This window comes from Manis javanica, chromosome 11, assembly GCF_040802235.1.
Source record: "Manis javanica isolate MJ-LG chromosome 11, MJ_LKY, whole genome shotgun sequence".
NCBI lineage: Eukaryota > Metazoa > Chordata > Mammalia > Pholidota > Manidae > Manis > Manis javanica.
The window spans coordinates 98,012,570-98,033,444 of NC_133166.1; the positions used below are offsets into that span (position 1 = coordinate 98,012,570).

Genomic DNA, 20,875 nt, shown 5'->3' on the forward strand with positions numbered 1-20,875 from the left:
GAACAATGGCAGAGTTAGGAAGTGCCATAGAATACTAGCAGTCCTTGCTAATGGGTATTAACTGGACTTCCTGATCATTTTGTAATATATACAAATATTGAAAGCAATAGGATGTTCTTTGTCAGTTATATCTCAGTTTTTAAAAATACTAAAAATCTTAGAGCAGACAGCGCACTGCTGAGGACTCCATCGCTCACAGCAGCGTGCCATGCAGTGACGGTCATCTCTTCTCCCCCGAAGTCCAGGATTCAAGCAGTAGGAGGGGTTTCGCCACAGGAAGCTGATGGAGCTGGCTTTCCTAAATGAGATGATGAAGTGGTTACGTAAGAAAGACTCAGGAAGTGTGATGGATGCCTCTTTGCTCTGACGTCTTTTCTATTCCGTTTTCACTTGGTTCTAGGGAGGTCAAAAAATTGGCTCTGAGTGGAAACCACTTTCTTTTGCGCTGGGACGTGAGGATCTGGGCTAAGGGAAAGAAAGAGGACTGAGAAATAGGATACCCTCAACTGGAGAATGACTGTGTTTTGCAAGTATTATTTATTGAGGAAGAGGAGCCTGGTGCCTGCTTCCCACAGCTGAACTTCTGGCCCAGGGAGGCAGATGCCTTTGCTAACCCTGAACTGTGAGCTGGGCTGGAAGAAAAACCCAGGGAAGAGCTTGTATGCCGAAGCCAATTTCCTGTCCTTCTGCCTCCAGGGCTGAGTGGCTTTGCCTCATGATTAGGCTGCCTGCTGAGGCAGTTGGGAGGCTGCCAGGATTTTCGTCCTGGACTTTCTGCTTAAGCACTTGTGAATTCCACTCTGATATTTCTCTTAGGTTAGACCCTGAAAGGATGCTTTCAGCTCTAGGCTTGTTGACTAGTGCCAGAGGCAGCCCCTGATTACCCGTGGTGACCAGCGACAAACTCCTGGGAATCTATAACCCATCGTTTCAAACAGCGGTTCCACTTGCAGCAGCCCCAACTCACCTGACAGCTGAGCTGCATCCTGTGCCCAGGGCAGGGGTACCGCCCCCTGTGTCCTGCGCCTCCTCCTTTCCTCTCTGCCACTGCTGCTTACTGCTTTGTGTGCTCAGGGCTCACACAGAGCCAGAGCAGCAGCAGCCCCTTTGTCACTGCACACGCTTTGGCTGCTGCATCTGCAGAGCCGCAGAGCCAGGCACTGTGACACTCTCACACCCAGGGCTGGAAGTTGCAGGCTCCCCAGGGGACTGGTGTGTCTGCTAGCAGTGCTGCGGCCGCCGTGTGTGGCATGTGCATGCTTGCATGTGTGTGCAGCATTTCCTCCAGTCAGTGGTGAGCCCTAAAGGTGGCAGCCAGGGAGAAGGGCTGGAGGACACACTGACCAGACCCTGGTTATCCAGTCACCCCTGCATCCTGTTCCTTTACCAGCTGCTCTTGTGTGGCCAGCTCTGCTTGGCTAGGGAAGTGTTTTTTAAATTCCTTTGGGTTTGAGACAAAGATTGGCCTGACATCTGAAAGCTTGAAAGTCCTATAACGTGCCACACGGCAGGCAGTTGTTATTTGTCCATGTGTGTACTTTATGGAGGGTCAGTGTCCCCAGTTGGGGCCACTGGCTTGAGCCCCAAGCCCTCAGTAATGACTCAGTGGGCTGAGTAGGGTGGGGAAGGGCCTTCAGAGGATAGAAACGATAGGTGTGATGTACTCTGGTGGGAGGGGGCCAGGGACTTTTCATGGCGTTTATAAATAATTCATGCCTACAACTCCCCAGTGAGTTTACTGTGGGTTATTTATGATCCTAAGACTAGTTCAGAATGGTCTCACCATTGAAATAGTGAGAAGCAGTACATCCAGGGCCCTTGAACCCCAGCTTTGGAACAAATGTCCAAGGCAGATCCTGCTTTCTCCCTGCATGGAGGCTAAGAACAGCCCTGTGGGGAAGCCTGGCCTCTGGTCTCTGGCTATCAGTGGCTTCAGGACCCCAAGTTTCAGCCACTGTTGGCTTGGTTTCCACTGTATTTGCATGTGTCCTGTATAGCATAGCAGTCTCAGATTTTCTTCATCATCAAGTTTGGGCTTGCCAAGGAAATGAAAGGCATCAGGTTGGATGACAGTGCTTCCTGCCTGGCACTGTGGTAGCTCGCCACCACCTCCCTGCACACAGTCAGCCGGGGGTAGCCCCAAGTGTATTACTTTCCTGTGGCTTCTGGAATGGAGCCCGTCTGGAGGCCCTAAGGGAGAATCCTTTCTTGCTTCCTCCAGCTTCTGGCAGCTCCTGGCATTCTTAGCTTGAGGAACCCCTTCTCCAATCTCTTCCTCTGTAAGCGGATGCCTTCCCCTGTGCCATGTGTCATTGGATTCGGGGTCCACCCTAAACCCAAGACGAGCTCAACCTGAGATCCTTACACCAATTACATCTGCAAGGATCCTATTTCCAGATAAGGTCCCATTCACAGGGACTAGGTTTTAGGGTTCGGCCGTACCTTGTGGGGGATGGGGTTTTACTCATAATATTATCCTTTTCCTTCCTCATCTGCTCCCCTTTTCTCCTCTCCCTCCTTCTCTTCCTTAAGTGCCTTTCCAGCACAGGAATTTTTTTCTCATAAGGAATATTCTTGTATAGGCTGTGTCTCTTCTGGTGATGGTTCCTGGAATAAGGTCCAAGGATTCAGTTAATCCTGGTTCCTTTGAATCTCAGAGTAAACTGTTTTCCCATGCATTGTGCTGAGCAGTGTCTCGTTAGAACCCGGTGGAACTCTCTGCTTGAAAGAGAGATTCACAAAGCACAGAAAGCCCCAGGATCTCAGAAAAGACCTCTATGCTAGATATTAGAGAGACTTCCCACTGCTAGAGCTTGTAAGATGACAGTAAATACTACCCAAGGGGCATAGCTTCCCCTTCAGTGCACATGCTCAGAAATAACCCTTGGTTGGCCTTCTATCTCTGATCTCTGTCATTTTCTTGTTCTAAAACCTTTGATGGTTCCTTATAGCCTCAGAATAAAGTCCAGGGATCTCATGTAAACTCGTACTTCCCGCTTCAATGCAGGTGGCAACTTCACGCTCTTGTCTGATGCCTGGCCCCACTGTACGGATTCCAGAACATGCTATGTGTTCACTTTTGCATGTGTCTTCTACTTGGAATGCCCTCCGCCTTACCTCACCTCCTCCCAGCAAACCCCATCCAGCCTTAAAAACTCAGCTCATATGCTGCTTCCTGTTCGAAGCCCCCACCATCTACATCCAGCTAGCACCTCACTCTAATTTGCTGTCTGTGGTATTTTCTTTGTCCTTTGGATGAAGTGTCACTCATAGTTTCATATATGGAAATAAGCACATATCTCATTCTCCCTCTGGATTTTGGGGGCCATATTCATATTTTTATTCCTTGCATTTCTTCATGCAGTGCCTGGCATTTGGTAGACAACAGTTCAAGCTTCTAGAATCCCAGTGAAGCTGCCACTCACTCTGCCTGGGTGGTTCCCATCTAAAGTTCATGTGTGGGGATTCCAGCCCCGCGTTCCCAGCCTGCCTGCTCTATCACCTCTCTGCAGCAGGCACCACAGGCCAGGCCGCTCCCCCAGAGGCCCATACCCTCCCTGCCAGGCTGACAGGCTACTCCAGTTTGCTTGGGACTCTCCTGGTTTTAAGGCTCCACAACCTGAGAAACTCCTCAGTTCTGGGCAAGCTGGTCTCCCTCCTCCACACTCACCTTCCTGCTGAAAATTCCTATGGATTGAATGGGATGTCTGGCTCCATCTTTCTCTAGTCATTTGCTAAAATTGCTTTCTTCACCCACAGTGGGTGTCTGGCCCTGGGCCTGCACAGCCCTCTAAGGCACCCCCCAAATGTAGTCCCATAAATGGGATTTCTGAGCTTACCACTAGCTCCTGAGTCTCCTGGATTTTTCTCTCTTCTGCTCCCCATCAGCCCAAACTCTAACTTGGTCCTTGGAGCTGACCTCTCAGGTAACCTTTCCTGTCGCCCTCTCAATTTCCTGCCTTTATCATACCAAAGAGGGCCAGGGTGGGGAGGACTGGATACCATACAGAACCCTTCCTTCTGTAGAGCCACAACTCAAAGATGCCTCCTCCAAAAAGCTCTGCTCAGAAAGCTTTATCCTACCATCACCACTCCGTCATTCTTCCTGTTGGGCTTCATAAGTGATTGAGTAGATTAGGGCCTCTTGGGGGAAGCACCTGGCACCCTGGGCCAGTTGTTGGGACCTCAGCTTTACCCCAAGTTTGCCACTAGTGCAAGTTCTTAACCTTGGTTTCATTAATTGAGAAAGTTAGGTGAGCTCTAGTATTTTTACCAGCCTTATCAAACTTGGATTTTAAGGGCATCTGTTCACCCTGATGGCATTGGGAGGAGGCCTCTGAAGTGTCACCTCACATTGGCTCATTCCCCACCACCCAGCCCTCCCACTTTAAATTAATCCTTTGATTCCCCAGGATAATCCCATTCTGGCCCAGCTGTGAATAGGAGAAACAAAAATAAAAAAAGCCACCACCTACAGCTCAAGAGATCTTAAAGTAGAATTAGAAGATGATTCCTTTCCCATGACTTGGCTTACAAAACTGAAGGTCTGGGAGAAGTTCAATTCCTGAGCCCCTCCCTGGGCTCACTTTCTACCAGACCCAAAGCTATGCCACATCCCTCCCGCCATCCCTGCACCCAACACTCCTTTCCCCAGATGAACTCGTCAGGACCTTGTTGTTGCCCTTGGACATTTTCAGTGTAGCTGATCTATTGAAGCAATGGATGGGGTGACTGTCTGGCTTCACACTGTGTAATGTGTGCGTAGCTTTGCATGTGTGCATATGTACTTTTAACATCTGCACCCTGCTTTACTTTGACAAGCGCTCATATCCCCAACTAGAGATCCCATGTCCTTTCCACCAGCCTAGGCCCTATGCATGCCTGCAGCATGATGGTGAACAGTCTCGACCCCCACCCACCCCACCCCAACACACACACACACACACACACACACACACACACACACACACACACACTCACACACACACACACGCACTCACACACACACACATTCACACACACACACTCACACACACACACAAGGGCCCTGAGAACATTCCACTGACAGCTCCAAGGGGAGCTGCCTCGTCCTGGGTTAGTTCTGTAAGCTAGTATTTCACAGCCTTTAATGTGCTCAAAAATCAGCTTTGCTCTCGTTAAAATGCAGATTCTATTTCAGAAGGTCTGGGGGAAGGGGTCAAAACTGGGCATTTCTAACAAGCCCCCAGGTGATGTACGAACTGCTGGTTGATTTGAGTGCCCAGGCTGTGAACAGCTGCAGGTGACATGTGGAGAGGGGAGAGGACAGGGAATCTCTGGCTCCCCAGATCTGTACCCAGGAATCCACTGTCCTTCCCCAAGTGGCAGAGGCTGGGGAGAAGCCCAGGAACGTTGACCCCGGAAGCGCAGAGGGAGCACACCCAGGGCTCAGCTGTGAAAGCTAGGCAGTCTCCCAGGGGCACAGCCAGGGCGGGAGGTAAGGGCCTAAAGGGTAGGTGACGCTGAAGGCTCTCGCCCACCCCGGCGTTTAGGTTGTGAGCATAACGTAGACCTGCTTCCCACCGCTAGGGGTCTCTGGGGATGGCCGATGCTGTCCTTCCTTTGCCCCTCTGTTCCCCCATCCAGGCATTTTCCTCCCACATCCCGTCTGCCTCTCTGTGTGCTGCAGTGTGCCTGCCTGGGCTCTGAGGTGCGGGGGAACGACCCCATTCCACCAGGGGACTTGGAGAGCTGTCCTCTTTGGGTTCTTCTGGAGGGACTGGTGAACCTGGTGGGAACCCAGGTGGCATTTGAGCAGGATGGAAGACTGGACGGTGTTAAGGGCTGAGCCTTTGGAGCCAGGCAAGTCCTGGCTACCCAAAGTAGTAGAGCCGGGGGGAGAATTCAACCCTGGGCAGGGCAAGGAGGCCGAAAGGGAAGCCAGAGCTGCGCAGGGTGAGGAGAGACTGTGAACAGGAGATACCAGAAGGCCCAAGCTGGGAGAAGCGGGAATAGGTAGGACAGCGCGGGGTGTGAGGCACCAGGGGAAAGCCTCGGGCCTGGGCTTTGAAGAAAGCTGGGGTGGGACAGGCCTGGCTGCAAAGGGTAGTGCAGGGAGGCCTCAGGGCGAAAGGAGCCATGTGGGGTCAGGCGTGTAGGTCCCCATAAAGCCAAATCCAGTTAGAAAAGCCCCTCAGAATTGATGCCCGACTGGGGCAGGCCAGGTGGGTGCTCGGTATGAGGACTCAGATCTCCTCCGGAAGGCCCCATGTTCATTGGTCCTAGTTCCGACGGGGTGGGTAACATGTTTTGATAGCGTTATTATTATGATTTCTTAATTCATATAGTACCATGACATTCTTTGCTGGTTCTTTACCCTTCCCCAGTAAAGGGGTTCTCCCTGATACGCAGCCCCATGCTAGGCACTGTATTGTCTCTTAAAATTAATCTAAACATTTCAAGAGCAGGGATTCTGGTTGGAGATTATACACACTTCTGCACATGGTAGTTGCTTAACAAATGTCCCATTAATCAAGGATTTCTTTCTCCTGATCTTTTAAAAGAGGCTGTCTGGGAGACAGATTGAGGGTGGTATATATGTTTTTGTTTTGTTTTATTTTTGATGGTCAAGGTTGGGCACCAAGAAGACCATGGGATAAGAAAGCCTAAAGACCCCCTTCCCACTCCAGGCCCACAGACTCCACCTGAGCTCAGGAGCATGGCGTGGCGGTTCCTGTTGGATCACCCCAGAACCTGGCCTCCATGCCCTTGCCTGTGTGGCCCCTGGCAGAGTGAAATCAGCTCTGCCCCAGAGCAGAGCCATGGCATACCATGGCCTCATTCCTGCCCTGCATCTTGTTACACCAGATGGATGACTCTGAAGTCTGATGACCATAGTTTCTCAACTGGCACACATAGTCCAGCAAAGGTCTTTTTAGTTGCTTTCAGAAGCAAGTGGACATCTGGAAATATAGTTTTGGATATACCAAATACCAGAATTTCCAGGTTAAAGAAAATGGAGCAGAATATTTGAATCTTGGCTGCCCTAGAAAATCGAGAGGATGCAATACACCCATAAAGCTTTTCCCTACTGAGAACTTCACTGCCCTGCATGCTTCCCATCCAAGTTAGTTCTCCCATTGGCTTTTACTCAGAGCACCCTGTTTTTCTCTTATAGCACAGCTGTTTATAATTTTAAATATACAATCTTTGTTGGATATTTGATTCTCAGAATAATTTTGTCCCCTGCTCTATCGCCATCAACTGATGGTACCTGTGTGTGGCAGGGTGAGTCCCTCTGATCTTTACCTCTCAGGCATTAGACAGGGGTTCCAAGGTGTGGTCCCTGGTTAGAAGGGCCAATTCTTGGCTGCACCCTAGATGTATTGACTTAGAATTTCTGGAATTACCCAGAAACCTGTAGTTTGCCTGCAGGTGATTCTAATACCCTCTAAATGTTGAGAGCCATTGCATGGGGGTTTGGGACAAATTCTGTAGAGTTTACACAGCATGGCTTACGTGGGTTCAGAAGTCAGCAAGAGAAGAAAGACACGGGTCCTCAGATCCTCATCATCTCATAGAGAGGTGCCGGGCCATTCTGGGTCTGCATTCCAGTGGAGGGCACCTGCCCTCTTTCCCGTCTTCCTATGTTCCCTCTTGTAGCAGAAGTGAGAGAGCAAGCTGGTGATGAAGGGACCCAGCAAGGCCTTGGCACCGGCAGACTGGATCTGAGGAGCCAGCTGATTACACAAATAGTCTGGGAAAGCAAGCTGCCTGGCATCCAGAGGGCCCTGGGGCTTGGAGAAGCAGTAGGTCCCCCCACCTCAACGAGAGTGGGAGCCCACAACCTCTGGAAAGCAGAGCTTGGGTGTAATCCCTCCCACGGGGAGAAGAAACCCCCAGTCCCAGCTAGCTCACTGCCCTGACAAGGCAGAGTGAGACCCCAGGGTCCTGGGACCACTCTGCTCACAACCCTGGCACATAGTAGGCTTTTTGGGATGAATGAGTAGGGTCACTTCCAACCCGGGGCTGATTCTGCTTTTCTGAGGTGTGGGTTGGTCACCAGCAGATCTGTGGCTGCTCAGCTCTTTAGATGGTAACCATCTCTCTTGATGGGCAGGCTGGAGGCTGCGTTAGCCCCCGTCCTGTCCCAGTCCCTAAAAACAGGTGCTCGTGCTGGACTTGCAGATTCCTCACTCCCACGGCTCCCAGTCCAGCCTTGAGTGCCTCTCAGTTCCTGTTCTGCATGTAACCAGGACACCCCCTGGGCTGCCAGGCCTTCTCGGGACAGCAGAGAATCCCAGTTTCTCTGACCAGGACCACCCAGGTAGAGGTGGTGACCGCGTGTATTTCTTTCTACCCGAACGGAATTGCTGACTGAATACCTGACCCCCAAGGCTTTTCACGAGGCAGCCTGGCCCTCCTGGGAGAGCTGATTGTGCCTCGATCTCATCATCTCACCCAAGAGCCTCTCCCAGGGCACTCTGATGGACTTTTATTGTTTAATTAGCAGCATCTGAATATCAGGAGGAAAAACAATGACACAGTGCCTTCCCTGACACCTCCGGGAAATGACTGGGGCGTCCCGTTGGGCAAGCCTCCAACCCCAGGCTCTCATCTCTTCCTTCTCCCTCCATGCTCCTTGCTTTGGCCATAATCTCACATTTCTCCCCCAGCTTTTGTGAAATAATCTCTTTAATTTATCACACGAAACATTTACAAACATCCCCCTTCCTGACTCTTAGTTTCTTTCTAGCATTTTAATCTCTATCTTCTTTCTTCATTTCCTTCCTGCTCCAATACATTTTCTGGTCCTATAAACAATGCCATTGACAATACTTTGAAGTGTTTTAGCTACACACACAGCCACAGACACACACACACACACACACACACACACGGACCTATAAACAATGCCATTGACAATGCTTTGAAGTGTTTTAGCTACACACACAGCCACACACACACACACACACACAGCCACACACACACACACACACACACACACACACACACACACACACACACGCTTCCCAGTTTGCTGTATAAACCTGAATCTCTCAGGTCTGTTATTCTTTCTCTCACAGCCCATTGAAGCTGCTCTCAGGTATGATTACCTGCAGAGAGCTTCCCAATGAGCCCTCCTCCAGAGATGAGAGCTGTGGCAGGTGGGAGGTGGGCAATAGGGGCATAGCAGGGTCTTTATTCACTGCCCTTTACGGAGAGAGTGCCTGAGGCAGCAGGCTAGGACCTGAACCACAGTGCTCACACGCACATTCAGCCGCGTCCCACAAGCACGGCTGCATGCCCAGAACTGTGCCAAGAGAAACACAAATGGTGCAGGGGGCTGGGTGCCGCCTCCTTGAGCCCAAAGGAAATTGAGGGCTCTGGGGCTCCCAAAGCAGGAATCCCACCTCCCATCTGTATGCCCAGCGTGGCTCCCTCGGGGGCTTAGATATGAGAGCCCTGCGCACAAGCACCAGGAGTTCTCGCACAGTGAAAGGATCCTTTTTGGATCAAGGTCACCTTGAACCAGTGGTTCCCTTTTGTTAAGATTCACTCCAGCCAGATTCTCAGAAATAAGATTTGTTCTAGCCAGATTCTCTGAAATAGAATGATTCCTGGGACTCTCTTGTCCCCTCCTGGCGTGAGCCGGGAGCTCTGTCCTTTCACTTTCTCTCTAAATAAAAGCCTGTACCTCGCTCTCCTACCTTGAGTGTTTATGAAGCTCATTCTTCAGCTTCGTGAACAAGCACCCTGGCATCACTTTTAATCTTAAACTTTCCCTCTCCAACCTTTCAGGGTGCCTCTCCTTGGCGTTCTTTTTCCTCTCTTTAAGTAACTTGAAATAAAACTTTTACTCTGCTTCAAAAAAAAAGAATGATTCTTTCAGAATTCATGGTGACTAGATTTGGCCCATTGTCATTTTCTTCATTGTTTTTGTTTTCTCGGCCTCTCTATGGCCTCGCATGGCTCCTCTAAGAACACCCGGGCTCATGCAGTGCCAGCCCCTCTTGCCCTTGACTCCAGCTGGTGATTGACAGCCCGGCCCTGGCAGCTCACCTGACTGTCTAACTTCCATGAGTTAGGAGAGCACTGTGTCTAATCGATTGACTTTAGGCAAAATTAGCAAGATCTTGCCTGCCAGGAATCCTGTCCACTCCTTTTAATCCAGGTGTGCTCGTCTGCCTACCCGCAACCCGGTTCCTTTATGTGGGTCTTTAGGATTCTCCCACACTGAAGTCAAGTTATGAATGCAGACCGGCACTACGGGTACCGGCAAGGGCCCCAGGCTGTCCTTTCAGTTGGTGAGCTGGGGACTCTTCCCACTTGGTACCTGAGGTACCCGGAACACTGGCTGTCTTGCAGTTTGGGATGTGCAGTCTGTGGTGTAGGCTCTTTGTGAGGGCCTTCCTCTCGCCACCAGTGCCTCCTTCCTCCTCGGGTCTGCCTCCTTGCAGCCGGGCATGGGTAGGCCAGTCCATCACTCAGGGGCAGCGTGGTGTCACGATCCCATGACCTGGAGCCCCAGGAAGGTAGACGGCCTGCATCTTCCCATCTGCCGGGCCCTGCCTTTTACGGCTGCTCTGATTCCCTTGTCCTTATTCCTTCCTCCTTGGGCCTCCCCCGCCTGTACAAGCAGAAGGACCAAGGAGTAAGGCTGCAAGGAGGAATCGGCTCAGCCTGGGTCCCCTTTTACTCCACTTGCCTTTTGGGATTTTCTTGCACCTTTTATACAGAGCTTGTTCTATTTACCAGCATGTTTCAGTTTGAATATGAATTCATTCAACCCATTGTTGGTAAACTCTGTTTACAGAGACCAAAATGAAGAGGCAGTTAGGCAATATTCTATTATTTTTTTATGTCTTCATTATAGTAGTGATTCAGAAAGCCCTACTGCTCACACTCAGCACCACAGTCAGGCCACTGGAAGAATCCCAGAGACCCATTTACCAAAGCCTGCATCGGGCCAACTTAAATGAGCACATGTCCCTTCAGGTAGAAGTTAGTTAGCCTTTGTGGAAGTAATTTTATATGAGGATGAAGAAGGCACCTTGATTACTCTGATTAGGAATAACTGGAGGGATTACCTTCAATTTTGGTTTTGAGACAGCTCACCTTTCTCATATCTTAACCTCTGGAACTGGCTTTGCCCAATGATCCATGATCCGTCTGTCATCAATTATTGTAGAAATGTTCTCCGTCCCTCCCTCCTTTTCTCTTCCTCCCCTGTCATTACCATGTAAAAGGGACATGTGGAACATGTTTTGGCCCTTGCTATCCTGAGTTTGGTGTTTCAGAAGACTCTTTAAAAAAGGAAAATATTTTTTGATCATAAAATCTGATCAGAGACTTTTTCTCAAAGTAGGGAGAAAAGGAAAGAGAACGCAGCTAACTCAGGGAGTGGACTATTTCAAATTTGCCTAATTAAGTCCTAACAAGTAAATAGCAAAGGACAAAGGAAAGAAGACAGTGGCAGCCTGCAGATGAAACCCTATAAGCTTCCCAGAAGAGAATAGCTTCTGGCAGAGGGTAAGACTGAGGATCTGGGATTAAAAGAAGGAAAAATGCCCCAGCAGTGCTAGAATTGGAAAATCAGGAGAGGAGGAGGAGCCCTGGATGTGAGAAGCCTCAAAGCAAGGCTCACATTTCATGGTCTAAACATAGTCACCATTGTTAGAAGGCAAAAGTCCACCTTTTTAAAAAAGATAGGAGGGAATGAAAAGAACTTTATCAGGGAGTTGATTTTGTGACTCTATTTGAAGAATATGTTTGAATATAATTAGAAGGAGACAGGGTGGGGCGTTCTTCTCCGAGATGGCATTTCCTGGTGTGGTGGGGAATGTATTGACGGAAAGAAATGTGTTGGGCTTGATTGTCCTGTTCATCTTTATCTGTCTGTGCCCTCCTGCCTTGCATACCCTCCCCTCTATCACACCCTTCCCCCTATCACTCCCTTCCTTCAGATCCCTGGGAGGTCTCATTTTTCCAGGAAGCTTTACTATCCTTACTCAGCTTTACCCCTCCAACAGTTCCGTATTTACTCTGTGAAATTGCTGCAGATTTTTTGTTTGTTGTTTATGTTCATGTGTTTGCTTTTCCTCTTGATATCCTGGGATGCTCCTTAGGACAGAGACTAAGGTGGGACTGCTGGGCTTTGCCACCTGCAGAGTGTAGGACCTGGTGTCCGGTTTGGGCTGCTCTCAAGCCCGTCTGTGGGCTCACGGAGGACACTCTGTCCAGGGTGCTGATTGACTGTCTATTACACAGTTAAGGTGACTTCTAAACTGCCAGATATCTTAGGCTGAAATTTCATTTTGACCGAAGCCCTATGGCTGATGTCCAAACAAAACTACAAGCATTTTTAGTTAGAGTTGATAAAAGCTGTCAGTGGGCACTCATGCCAGACCATTAAAGAGCTTTTATCAGCATTTCTTTCTCTCTGACCCCTGCTGGTCTCCTTTCAGTGAAAACAAGCCTGGTGATTTCAGAGAAATTGTGCAGGATCGGCCCCACAGACAAGGCTTTCATTGGTGGTGGGTTTGGGTCCTGTAACCTGGCACTATTTCTGAGGTTTTTTCACAGCCAGACATGACTTTGCAAAGGCAAGAAAGCAAAACATGCCGTCTAGTGGGGGGCTCTAGCTGCTCCTTGGGGAGCTGACTTATTTCAGCAACCATGATACATGGATGAAGGGTTCAGTCCTAGACACTGTAGGATGACACTACTGTTCTAGCCCTTGCTAGGACAGAGAATAAGCATTTATGAACACACAATTGGCCAAGCACCTTCCCAACTGTGTTCTTTCTTTGGCATCAGGCTTAAATTCTAGACTCTTCATACAATCTCCCTCTTCAACTTCTTAGGCTTCCACTTTCAGTAAAATAAGGAGTTAACCCATATTTCAGAGCTATAAAGGAACGTGGGAGCCTGTCAGCATTATTTTTAGTAGGAGAGTGGAATTTTAGAGTGACAGGAGTTTTTAGAATGTCAGTAGCAAGAAAGCTAAACTCATCTAACTAGAATGCTCATGGAGCCTGTAACACTTCTGCTGAGGGGCTGGGGAACTGAGGACAGGAGAGTACAGGAATTGGGAAGTGAGAGGACTAATCAGTTAGAGTTACTAAGTTTTGTTTTTTCTTATCAGAATTTTTTATTTTTTTATTTCAGGTAACAAAAAGTTTGTTATTCCCTGGACATACACTACATACACCATTCATTTCTTTTTTGTTTGTTTTTGAGAGGGCATCTCTCATATTTATTGATCAAATGGTTGTTAACAACAATAAAATTCTGCATAGTGGACTCAATGCACAATCATTAATCAACCCAAAGCCTAATTCTCAACAGTCACCAAACTTCTGAAGCATAACGAACAAGTTCTTACATGGTGAGCAAGTTCTTAGATGGTGAATAAGTTCTTACATGGTGAACAGTACAAGGGCAGTCATCACAGAAACTTTCGGTTTTGATCACGCATTATGAACTATAAACAATCAGGTCAAATATGAATATTTGTTTGATTTTTATACTTGATTTATATGTGAATCCCACATTTCTCCCTTATTATTATTATTATTATTATTAATAAAATGCTGAAGTGGTAGGTAGATGCAAGATAAAGGTAGAAAATATAGTTTAGTGCTGTAAGAGGGCAAATGTAGATGATCAGGTCTGTGCCTATAGACTAAGTAATAATCCAAGCTAGACAAGTGCAATAAAACATCCACGGATGCAGAAGATTTCTCTCAAAACAGGGTGGGGGTGAGGTTCTAAGCCTCACCTCTGTTGATCCCCAATTTCTCACCTGATGGCCCCCCTGCGATTGTGCCTGTCTTAGGTTGTTCCTCCCTTGAGGAATCTTACCCATCTCTGGCTAACCAGTCATCTTCCGGGGCCATACAAGGAAATGTAAAGTTGGCAAGTGAGAGAGAAGCAATATTGTTTGAAAAGGTTAGCTTTTTACTTCTTTGCAGATTTATGCCCTGTGGCTTCTATGCCCAGCATTTGTCTTGAGGTATCTTTACCACTTGGAAGAATTATGATACTCGGTAATTTCGATATAAGGCACAAATTCTACTTAAGGGTTGTAATTAGGAAGGAAGAAGAAAAGCTATAGAAGTAGCAGATGGAAGAAAACATGGGAAGATTGATTATTTCTTTGACATATCTTCTTGTAGAGTAACATAAGCATGTATAGGTTTTAAACTACTAATTAAATTGTGTGCACACATTAACATAATAGGAATACAGCTACATAACCAAAGCAGACCTACAATTACCAGCCATCTCCAGTGAAGCCAAGAAAACCAGTTAGGCACCCTAGGCATTTGTGAAAATTTGTCAATGATATGAGGGATATTGTCTAACTGAATTTGAATAGTTTGAGAAAAATCAGACAAATTAAAACAGCACATTCCTGGGAACTGTTCACATCCCATATGTTCTTTTAACAGTAGATAGTCTATAGTCGCAAGATTTTGGAATTCTGCAACTTGCACTTCTCCAAATTCTTGGTTGAGTTACAACAGTATAGATGCAGTCAAATTTGTTGTTTTACTGTATGCACAGGCCAGCTTAGATATCTCCTTCTTCATTCCAATGGCAAGTCCAGGAACCGGTGGGATAAATGCAGCTACAACTGCAACAGTGCCAGGATCTTTGTTGAAGTTTTTTGATGATCATCTTCTGGAATGACTCTTCCAGAGAACGTTGATGTTGGAAGTTCTTCTTCATATCGTATCTTAATTCGTTTTCTGGGTAGCCAAATTAGGCTTTGATTCTCTGTATAAACACAAACAAACCCTTTGCCCACACTTTGATATGCCCTTTAAACCATTGTGAAGAACTTATTGGAGATCACCACACAGGAACTGCTTTTTTTTTTTGTAAGAGAAAGGAATATTATCAGAAAAATGTATTTCCATAGCTGATCATCTGATACCCTTTAAATGATCAAAATTAAGGATATTTAAAGTATGCATTAATCATTGATTTATAGTTAGTTTTATCCTTTAGGGAGTAATCCCCCTTTTTTTCTTTTCTTTTTTTTTTGTTATCATTAATCTACAATTACATGAAGAATATTATGTTTACTAGGCTCTCCCCTATACCACGTTCCCCCCACAAACCCCTTTACAGTCACTGTCCATCAGCATAGCAAAATGTTGTAGAATCACTACTTGTTTTCTCTGTGTTGTACAGACCTCCCCTTCCTCCCACCCACCCATGCATGCTAATCATAATACCCCCTTTCTTCTTCCCCCCCCCCTTATCCCTCCCTACCCACCCATCCTCCCCAGTCCCTTTCCCTTTGGTACCTGTTAGTCTATTCTTGGGTTCTGTGATTCTGCTGCTGTTTTGTTCCTTCAGTTTTTCCTTTGTTCTTATACTCCACAGATGAGTGAAATCATTTGGTATTTCTCTTTCTCCACTTGGCTTATTTCACTGAGCATAATACCCTCTAGCTCCATCCATGTTGTTGCAAATGGTAGGATTTGTTTTCTTCTTATGGCTGAGTAATATTCCATTGTGTATATGTACCACATCTTCTTTATCCATTCATCTACTGATGGACACTTAGGTTGCTTCCAATTCTTGGCTATTGTAAATAGTGCTGCTATAAACATAGGGGTGCATCTGTCTTTTTCAAACTTGAGTGCTGCGTTCTTAGGGTAAATTCCTATAAGTGGAATTTCTGGGTCAAATGGTAAGTTTATTTTGAGCATTTTGAGGAACCTCCATACTGCTTTCCACAATGGTTGAACTAATTTACATTCCCACCAGCAGTGTAGAAGGGTTCCTGTTTCTCCACAACGTCACCAACATTTGTTGTTGTTTGTCTTTTGGATGGTAGCCATCCTTACTGGTGTGAGGTGATATCTCATTGTGGTTTTAATTTGCATTTCTCTGATAACTAGCGATGTGGAGCATCTTTTCATGTGTCTGTTGGCCATCTGAATTTCTTCTTTGAAGAAGTGTCTATTCAGCTCCTCTGCCCATTTTTTAATTGGATTATTTGTTTTTTGTTTGTTGACGTGTGTGAGCTCTTTATATATTTTGGATGTCAAGCCTTTATTGGATCTGTCATTTACAAATATATTCTCCCATACTGTAGGGTACCTTTTTGTTCTATTGATGGTGTCTTTGGCTGTACAGAAGCTTTTCAGCTTAATGTAGTCCCACTTGTTCATTTTTGCTGTTGTTTTCCTTGCCTGGGGAGATATGTTCAAGAAGAGATCACTCATGTTTATGTCTAAGAGGTTTTTGCCTATGTTTTTTCCTAAGAGTTTTATGGTTTCATGACTTACATTCAGGTCTTTGATCCATTTTGAATTTACTTTTGTGTATGGGGTTAGACAATGGTCCAGTTTCATTTTCCTACATGTAGCTGTCCAGTTTTGCCAGCACCATCTGTTGAAGAGACTGTCATTTCCCCATTGTATGTCCATGGCTCCTTTATCAAATATTAATTGACCATATATGTTTGGGTTAATGTCTGGAGTCTCTAATCTGTTCCACTGGTCTGTGGCTCTGTTCTTGTGCCAGTACCAAATTGTCTTGATTACTGTGGCTTTGTAGTAGAGCTTGAAGTTGGGGAGTGAGATCCCCCTTACTTTATTCTTCTTTCTCAGGATTGCTTTGGCTATTCGGGGTCTTTGGTGTTTGCATATGAATTTTTTAACTATTTGTTCCAGTTCGTTGAAGAATGTTGCTGGTAATTTGATAGGGATTACATCAAATCTGTATATTGCTTTGGGCAGAATGGCCATTTTGATGATATTAATTCTTCCTAGCCACGAGCATGGGATGAGTTTCCATTTGTTAGTGTCCCCTACAGTTACTAAGTTTTAAGCAACAGAAAATGACACTGGCTGGTTTGAGAAGAAAAGAGAATTTATTGGAAGGAGATAGAGTAGCACACAGAATTGCAAGTGTACCTGAAGAATCAGGCTAAGGGTAAGTAGAATCCAGGATAGGGTGGGTGTTCAGGCACAAGACTGTCAGGGCAGCACTGCTGACATGCATACACTCCACCTGGTTTTCCCCTCTTCCCATCCCTCCAGAGTCACAGACCCAGGAGAGAAAGCTCGATTGTCCCATTGGGTCAAGAGCCCAGATTTAGATAGATATCTTCATTGTTCAAAATAGGTAATGCATGTCTCCAATATGGTAAACTGTGTTGTGTGTCAGGGATACATGAGTGAAAAAATCTGGTGCCTTTGTGGATCACATGATGCAGAGTAGTCATAAAAGCCTTCACAGAAGTAGGGAACACTTGAGCAAGGACTCAGCTTGTGTGAGGGAGCAGGCTGTGCTGATATTTGGGAAAGAGGGCTCACATAAGGGCCCTGAGGTATCCAAGAGAAAGCAAAGAGGCCAACATGACTGGGGTGGAATGAGTGAGGGGAAAGTTGTAGGAGCTGAAGTCAAAGAGGTGGGGGTGAGAAACTCATAGGACAGTGTGTGGATGCTGACGTACGTAGAGTAGTACGTCCATCGACTCTAAGGCAGATGGAACCACACTGGAGGATTCTGAGCAGGAGAGTGATGCGCTGTGATGCAGCTTTTGGAAAGATGAACCTGGAAGCTGAGTGGAGAACAGAGTGGAGTGAGGCAAGGGTAGAAGCTGGGAGGTCAGTCAGGAAGGCACTGTAATAATCCGGATGGGAGATAACGGTGACTCGGTCCGGGGTGGTAGCAGTGGAGCCGTGGGAGAAAGTGGTCAGACCCTACAACAGAATTTCCTGTAGGAATGTGAGAGTGTGTGGAGGATAGCTGCCTGTCCTTCACCAGACCAGCTGAGAAGGTAGAGTTTTTTGAAGTTGATGAAGACTTTTAGAGGATCAAGACTTTAGGGATATGTGTGTGTGTGGAGGGGTGGTGGTGGTGGGATTCAGGAATTCAGAATCAGATTCTGGGCTGGCAGTATAATTTTGGGAGTTATCAGTATAAATATATACTGAAGCCACAGACTAGATGAGATGACCTGAGGGCAGTAAATACTGATAAAAAAAGGAAGAGGTCAGAGGTCTGAATCCTGAGTAGACTCCCCCAGTTTATATGTTAATTGACTTAACCATGTTAACTGAATGAAGGACTGATGTCCTTTTGTTCCTGAAGAAAAGGGGCAAAGCACACACCCAGTCTGCACAAGGCTACCTTCTCCTTGTGCACCAGATGACTGTTTTCCCTTCAGTCTCTTCCCTTTGGTTGTCTCTTGGTGACTGAATCACTCAGCTGAGACCACTTCCCACCAATTGTGTGCCCCTGGCTGCCTGGGGACCACCTTCCTCTCTGCTTCCCATCGGGAAGTCTCTGGTGGAGACCCAGGCATATGGGCATGGAATGGCTGAAAATAAAACATCTGACTACCACCTCACTTTGGCCACCCCCAGAATGCCTTTCCTGCTGATTTGGTACTATTCCAGAAAGTGGCTGCAGCCTCCTTTAGGAAGAGCTGGAAGAGCTGAATGGTATAAATGGCCGTGATGCTTGTGGGGAGGGTGGTGAAGACTGTTGGGTGAGCAGGCAGCCCAGGCACTGAGCCTCAAAATCATGTGTAGCCGTCATCCATGCTGTGCAGAAAACCCAGGGAGTTGGCATGAGCACTTGGAGAGTTACAGCCTAGCCAATCTGGGGTCAGCTGTGGCCCCTTGAGAAGCTGCCACCCCTGACTCCCCCCAGCCCCTCACCTCCTTCACTAACCCCCTCCTTCACTCATCCCCATGCAATGCGGGTATTGAGGTGCTTGAGCCTGTTTGGGCCCATTTCTGTGTGCCTTTTCATAGTATATCTTATTTTCTAGGGTTTACTTTCTGTATTTAATCTGGGAATTCCCAAGGTTAGGGACTCTATGGAGCTGAGACATGAGTACCTGGCAGGGAAGAAGCAAAACATGAAGCCAAACAGTTAGGCAGTGGCTGAATGCAGAGGGCCTTACAGCTGTGGGCCTCCAGAGGGCTGCCAGTGGAGGAGGACATGGTCTTTTCTTCCTTAATTATAGAGGAGGAGAAATATTAATATTAGTAGCTAACATTTCTTGAGTGCCTGGGATGGAACATTTCACAGTTATTCATTCCTTTAACTCTTTAAATAACCCCACAGGGTAGGCATTATTAAGGCTTGTGTTTAAATGGCACCCTCTCCAGGTCCTTAGAAGCTCCACAAGCAGGTGGACCATCACTGAGTCAGGCGTGTGGCTCTCACTGTCCTGCTGCGGCACACACACAGCTCAGAAGGCAGAAGAGAAGGCTGAGCCGTCTGGGGAGGTCCTGCCTCTGTCTCAAAAGCTGCTTCCTGGAGCACCTGTTGCACCCAGAAGTTGGGTTGAGGGATTCGGGGATGAGGGAATGATGTAAGAAGAAAAGCAGATGCTTTGTGGAGTAGAATAAAAATTCTAATGGTAAGGTAAATATAAGACTTAAAATAAAGGAATGTCCCAGTTTTGATGGGCCCAGAGCTGGGCCCCTGTTCTCTTTCTTGCTCCCTGTCCCTTCTGGAACATTTTGATGGTAAAGTTTAAGAAGCTCAGTAAACTCGTGTTCTGACCCCCAAATAAGAAACAGTTTCTAGTTAGGTCTCTGCCAGCAGGGGCTGTTGAGAATAGTTGGGGTTGCTGAAGAGTGAGAGGTCCTACTTAAGGCGTCAGCAGGGTATCATTTCTTGTGAATCAGTTTCCATATTCCCCCAGTTCATGTGCTTTGTCAGATCATCATACTTTGGAATTGGATGCAATATAAATAATGGCAGACATGTTTATTTGTTTGTTTTTCAAGTGTGTGTTCTTTGTTGGCAAGATTTCAGACACCTTGTCTGGTAGCACCATGGACAGAGCAATCTGCTGCAGGACTGATTTGGTATCTACTATAGGGCAGCTGACTGTGACTTCTAAAATGTGAGAAATAGAAAGACTAGTTGAACATGCTCCAGGCATTAACTTGTTGGAGATAATAGGTTAAAAGAGTGTATGTGACCAGACCTGGCACAGGGCACAGCATGAAGCTGCTAAGACATATCCTTCTAACCCTCTCTCCCCATGACTAACCCCTCGTTGTTGTGCACCTCAAATGAATGGGTACTCCCCACTCCAGGTTCACCTTTCACAGCCGTACCCAGGCCTGCCCTCCTCAGGAGCAGCTGTGTCCCCTCCGCAAGTCTCAGTTGTATGAAATCTTCCTCTTAGCCAACAAAGTTTAAAAATCACAGGAGTGCCCCCATGCCCACATGATGTGACCCACCCTCCACAGAGGCAGTGCCATTTTAATAACTCTAGGGACATCTTTAATTTGCTGATATGAAAACACACATTTTAGTGCAAAACCTTATCGATTAATTGTTAATGGTGTAATTTTAGGGTTTGTGACAGGCTGGTATGGAGAGCAATTGAGGGGGAAGGAGCTTCCCAGGCACTGTCAGATCCCCTACTTCATCTGCATATTACCAGACAAGCATTGTGCTGTTTTGTAGTGACACGGCCTGGTCTGGATTAACCCTCAAACGCCAGCCCTTAGCCATAAGCTTTACTTCCTCCTTCTCAAGTCAGAACATATCCCAAACTTGAGCTCCTTTGACTCAGGATCCACTCAGGAAGCCACTACACTATTTGCACAGTTTTCTGAGAAGGGGAAGAAGAACATTCTCTGTAAGAATCTGAGGCAAGAAAAAATATTAGGCCCTGCCAAATGATACATTGTTTTCATTTAGCTTGCTTTATTTAATTGATCATTTGAGCCCCTGGTTCTCCGTTCACCAAAAGGAACTTGTCTCTTCAAGTCTCACAGACTCAGAGGCCTTGGGTATCTGAAGGTTTAGCTCAGAAATCTGCCATGCCCTGGGCTTGGAGTGACCCATCACGTAATCCCACAGGTGTTGGAGCCTCCTGTGTGCTAAAGCC

The 20,875-nt window shown here is 46.9% G+C and overlaps 1 protein-coding gene across 4 annotated transcripts in view; it reads left to right on the forward strand.

Moving 5' to 3' along the window:
- The window catches only part of KCNH1 (potassium voltage-gated channel subfamily H member 1), a 351,125-nt gene that overhangs the window by 270,847 nt on the left and 59,403 nt on the right, over positions 1 to 20,875 (forward strand). Inside the window, exon 11 of one of the 4 annotated variants that reach the window (XM_073216976.1) lies at positions 19,131 to 19,519. The exons of the other annotated variants lie outside the window; for them this stretch is intronic. Coding sequence (XP_073073077.1) covers positions 19,131 to 19,340 — 210 coding nt within the window. The 3' untranslated portion in view covers positions 19,341 to 19,519. Of the gene's footprint in view, positions 1 to 19,130; positions 19,520 to 20,875 lie in introns of those variants that run through there. 4 annotated transcript variants of the gene reach the window in all.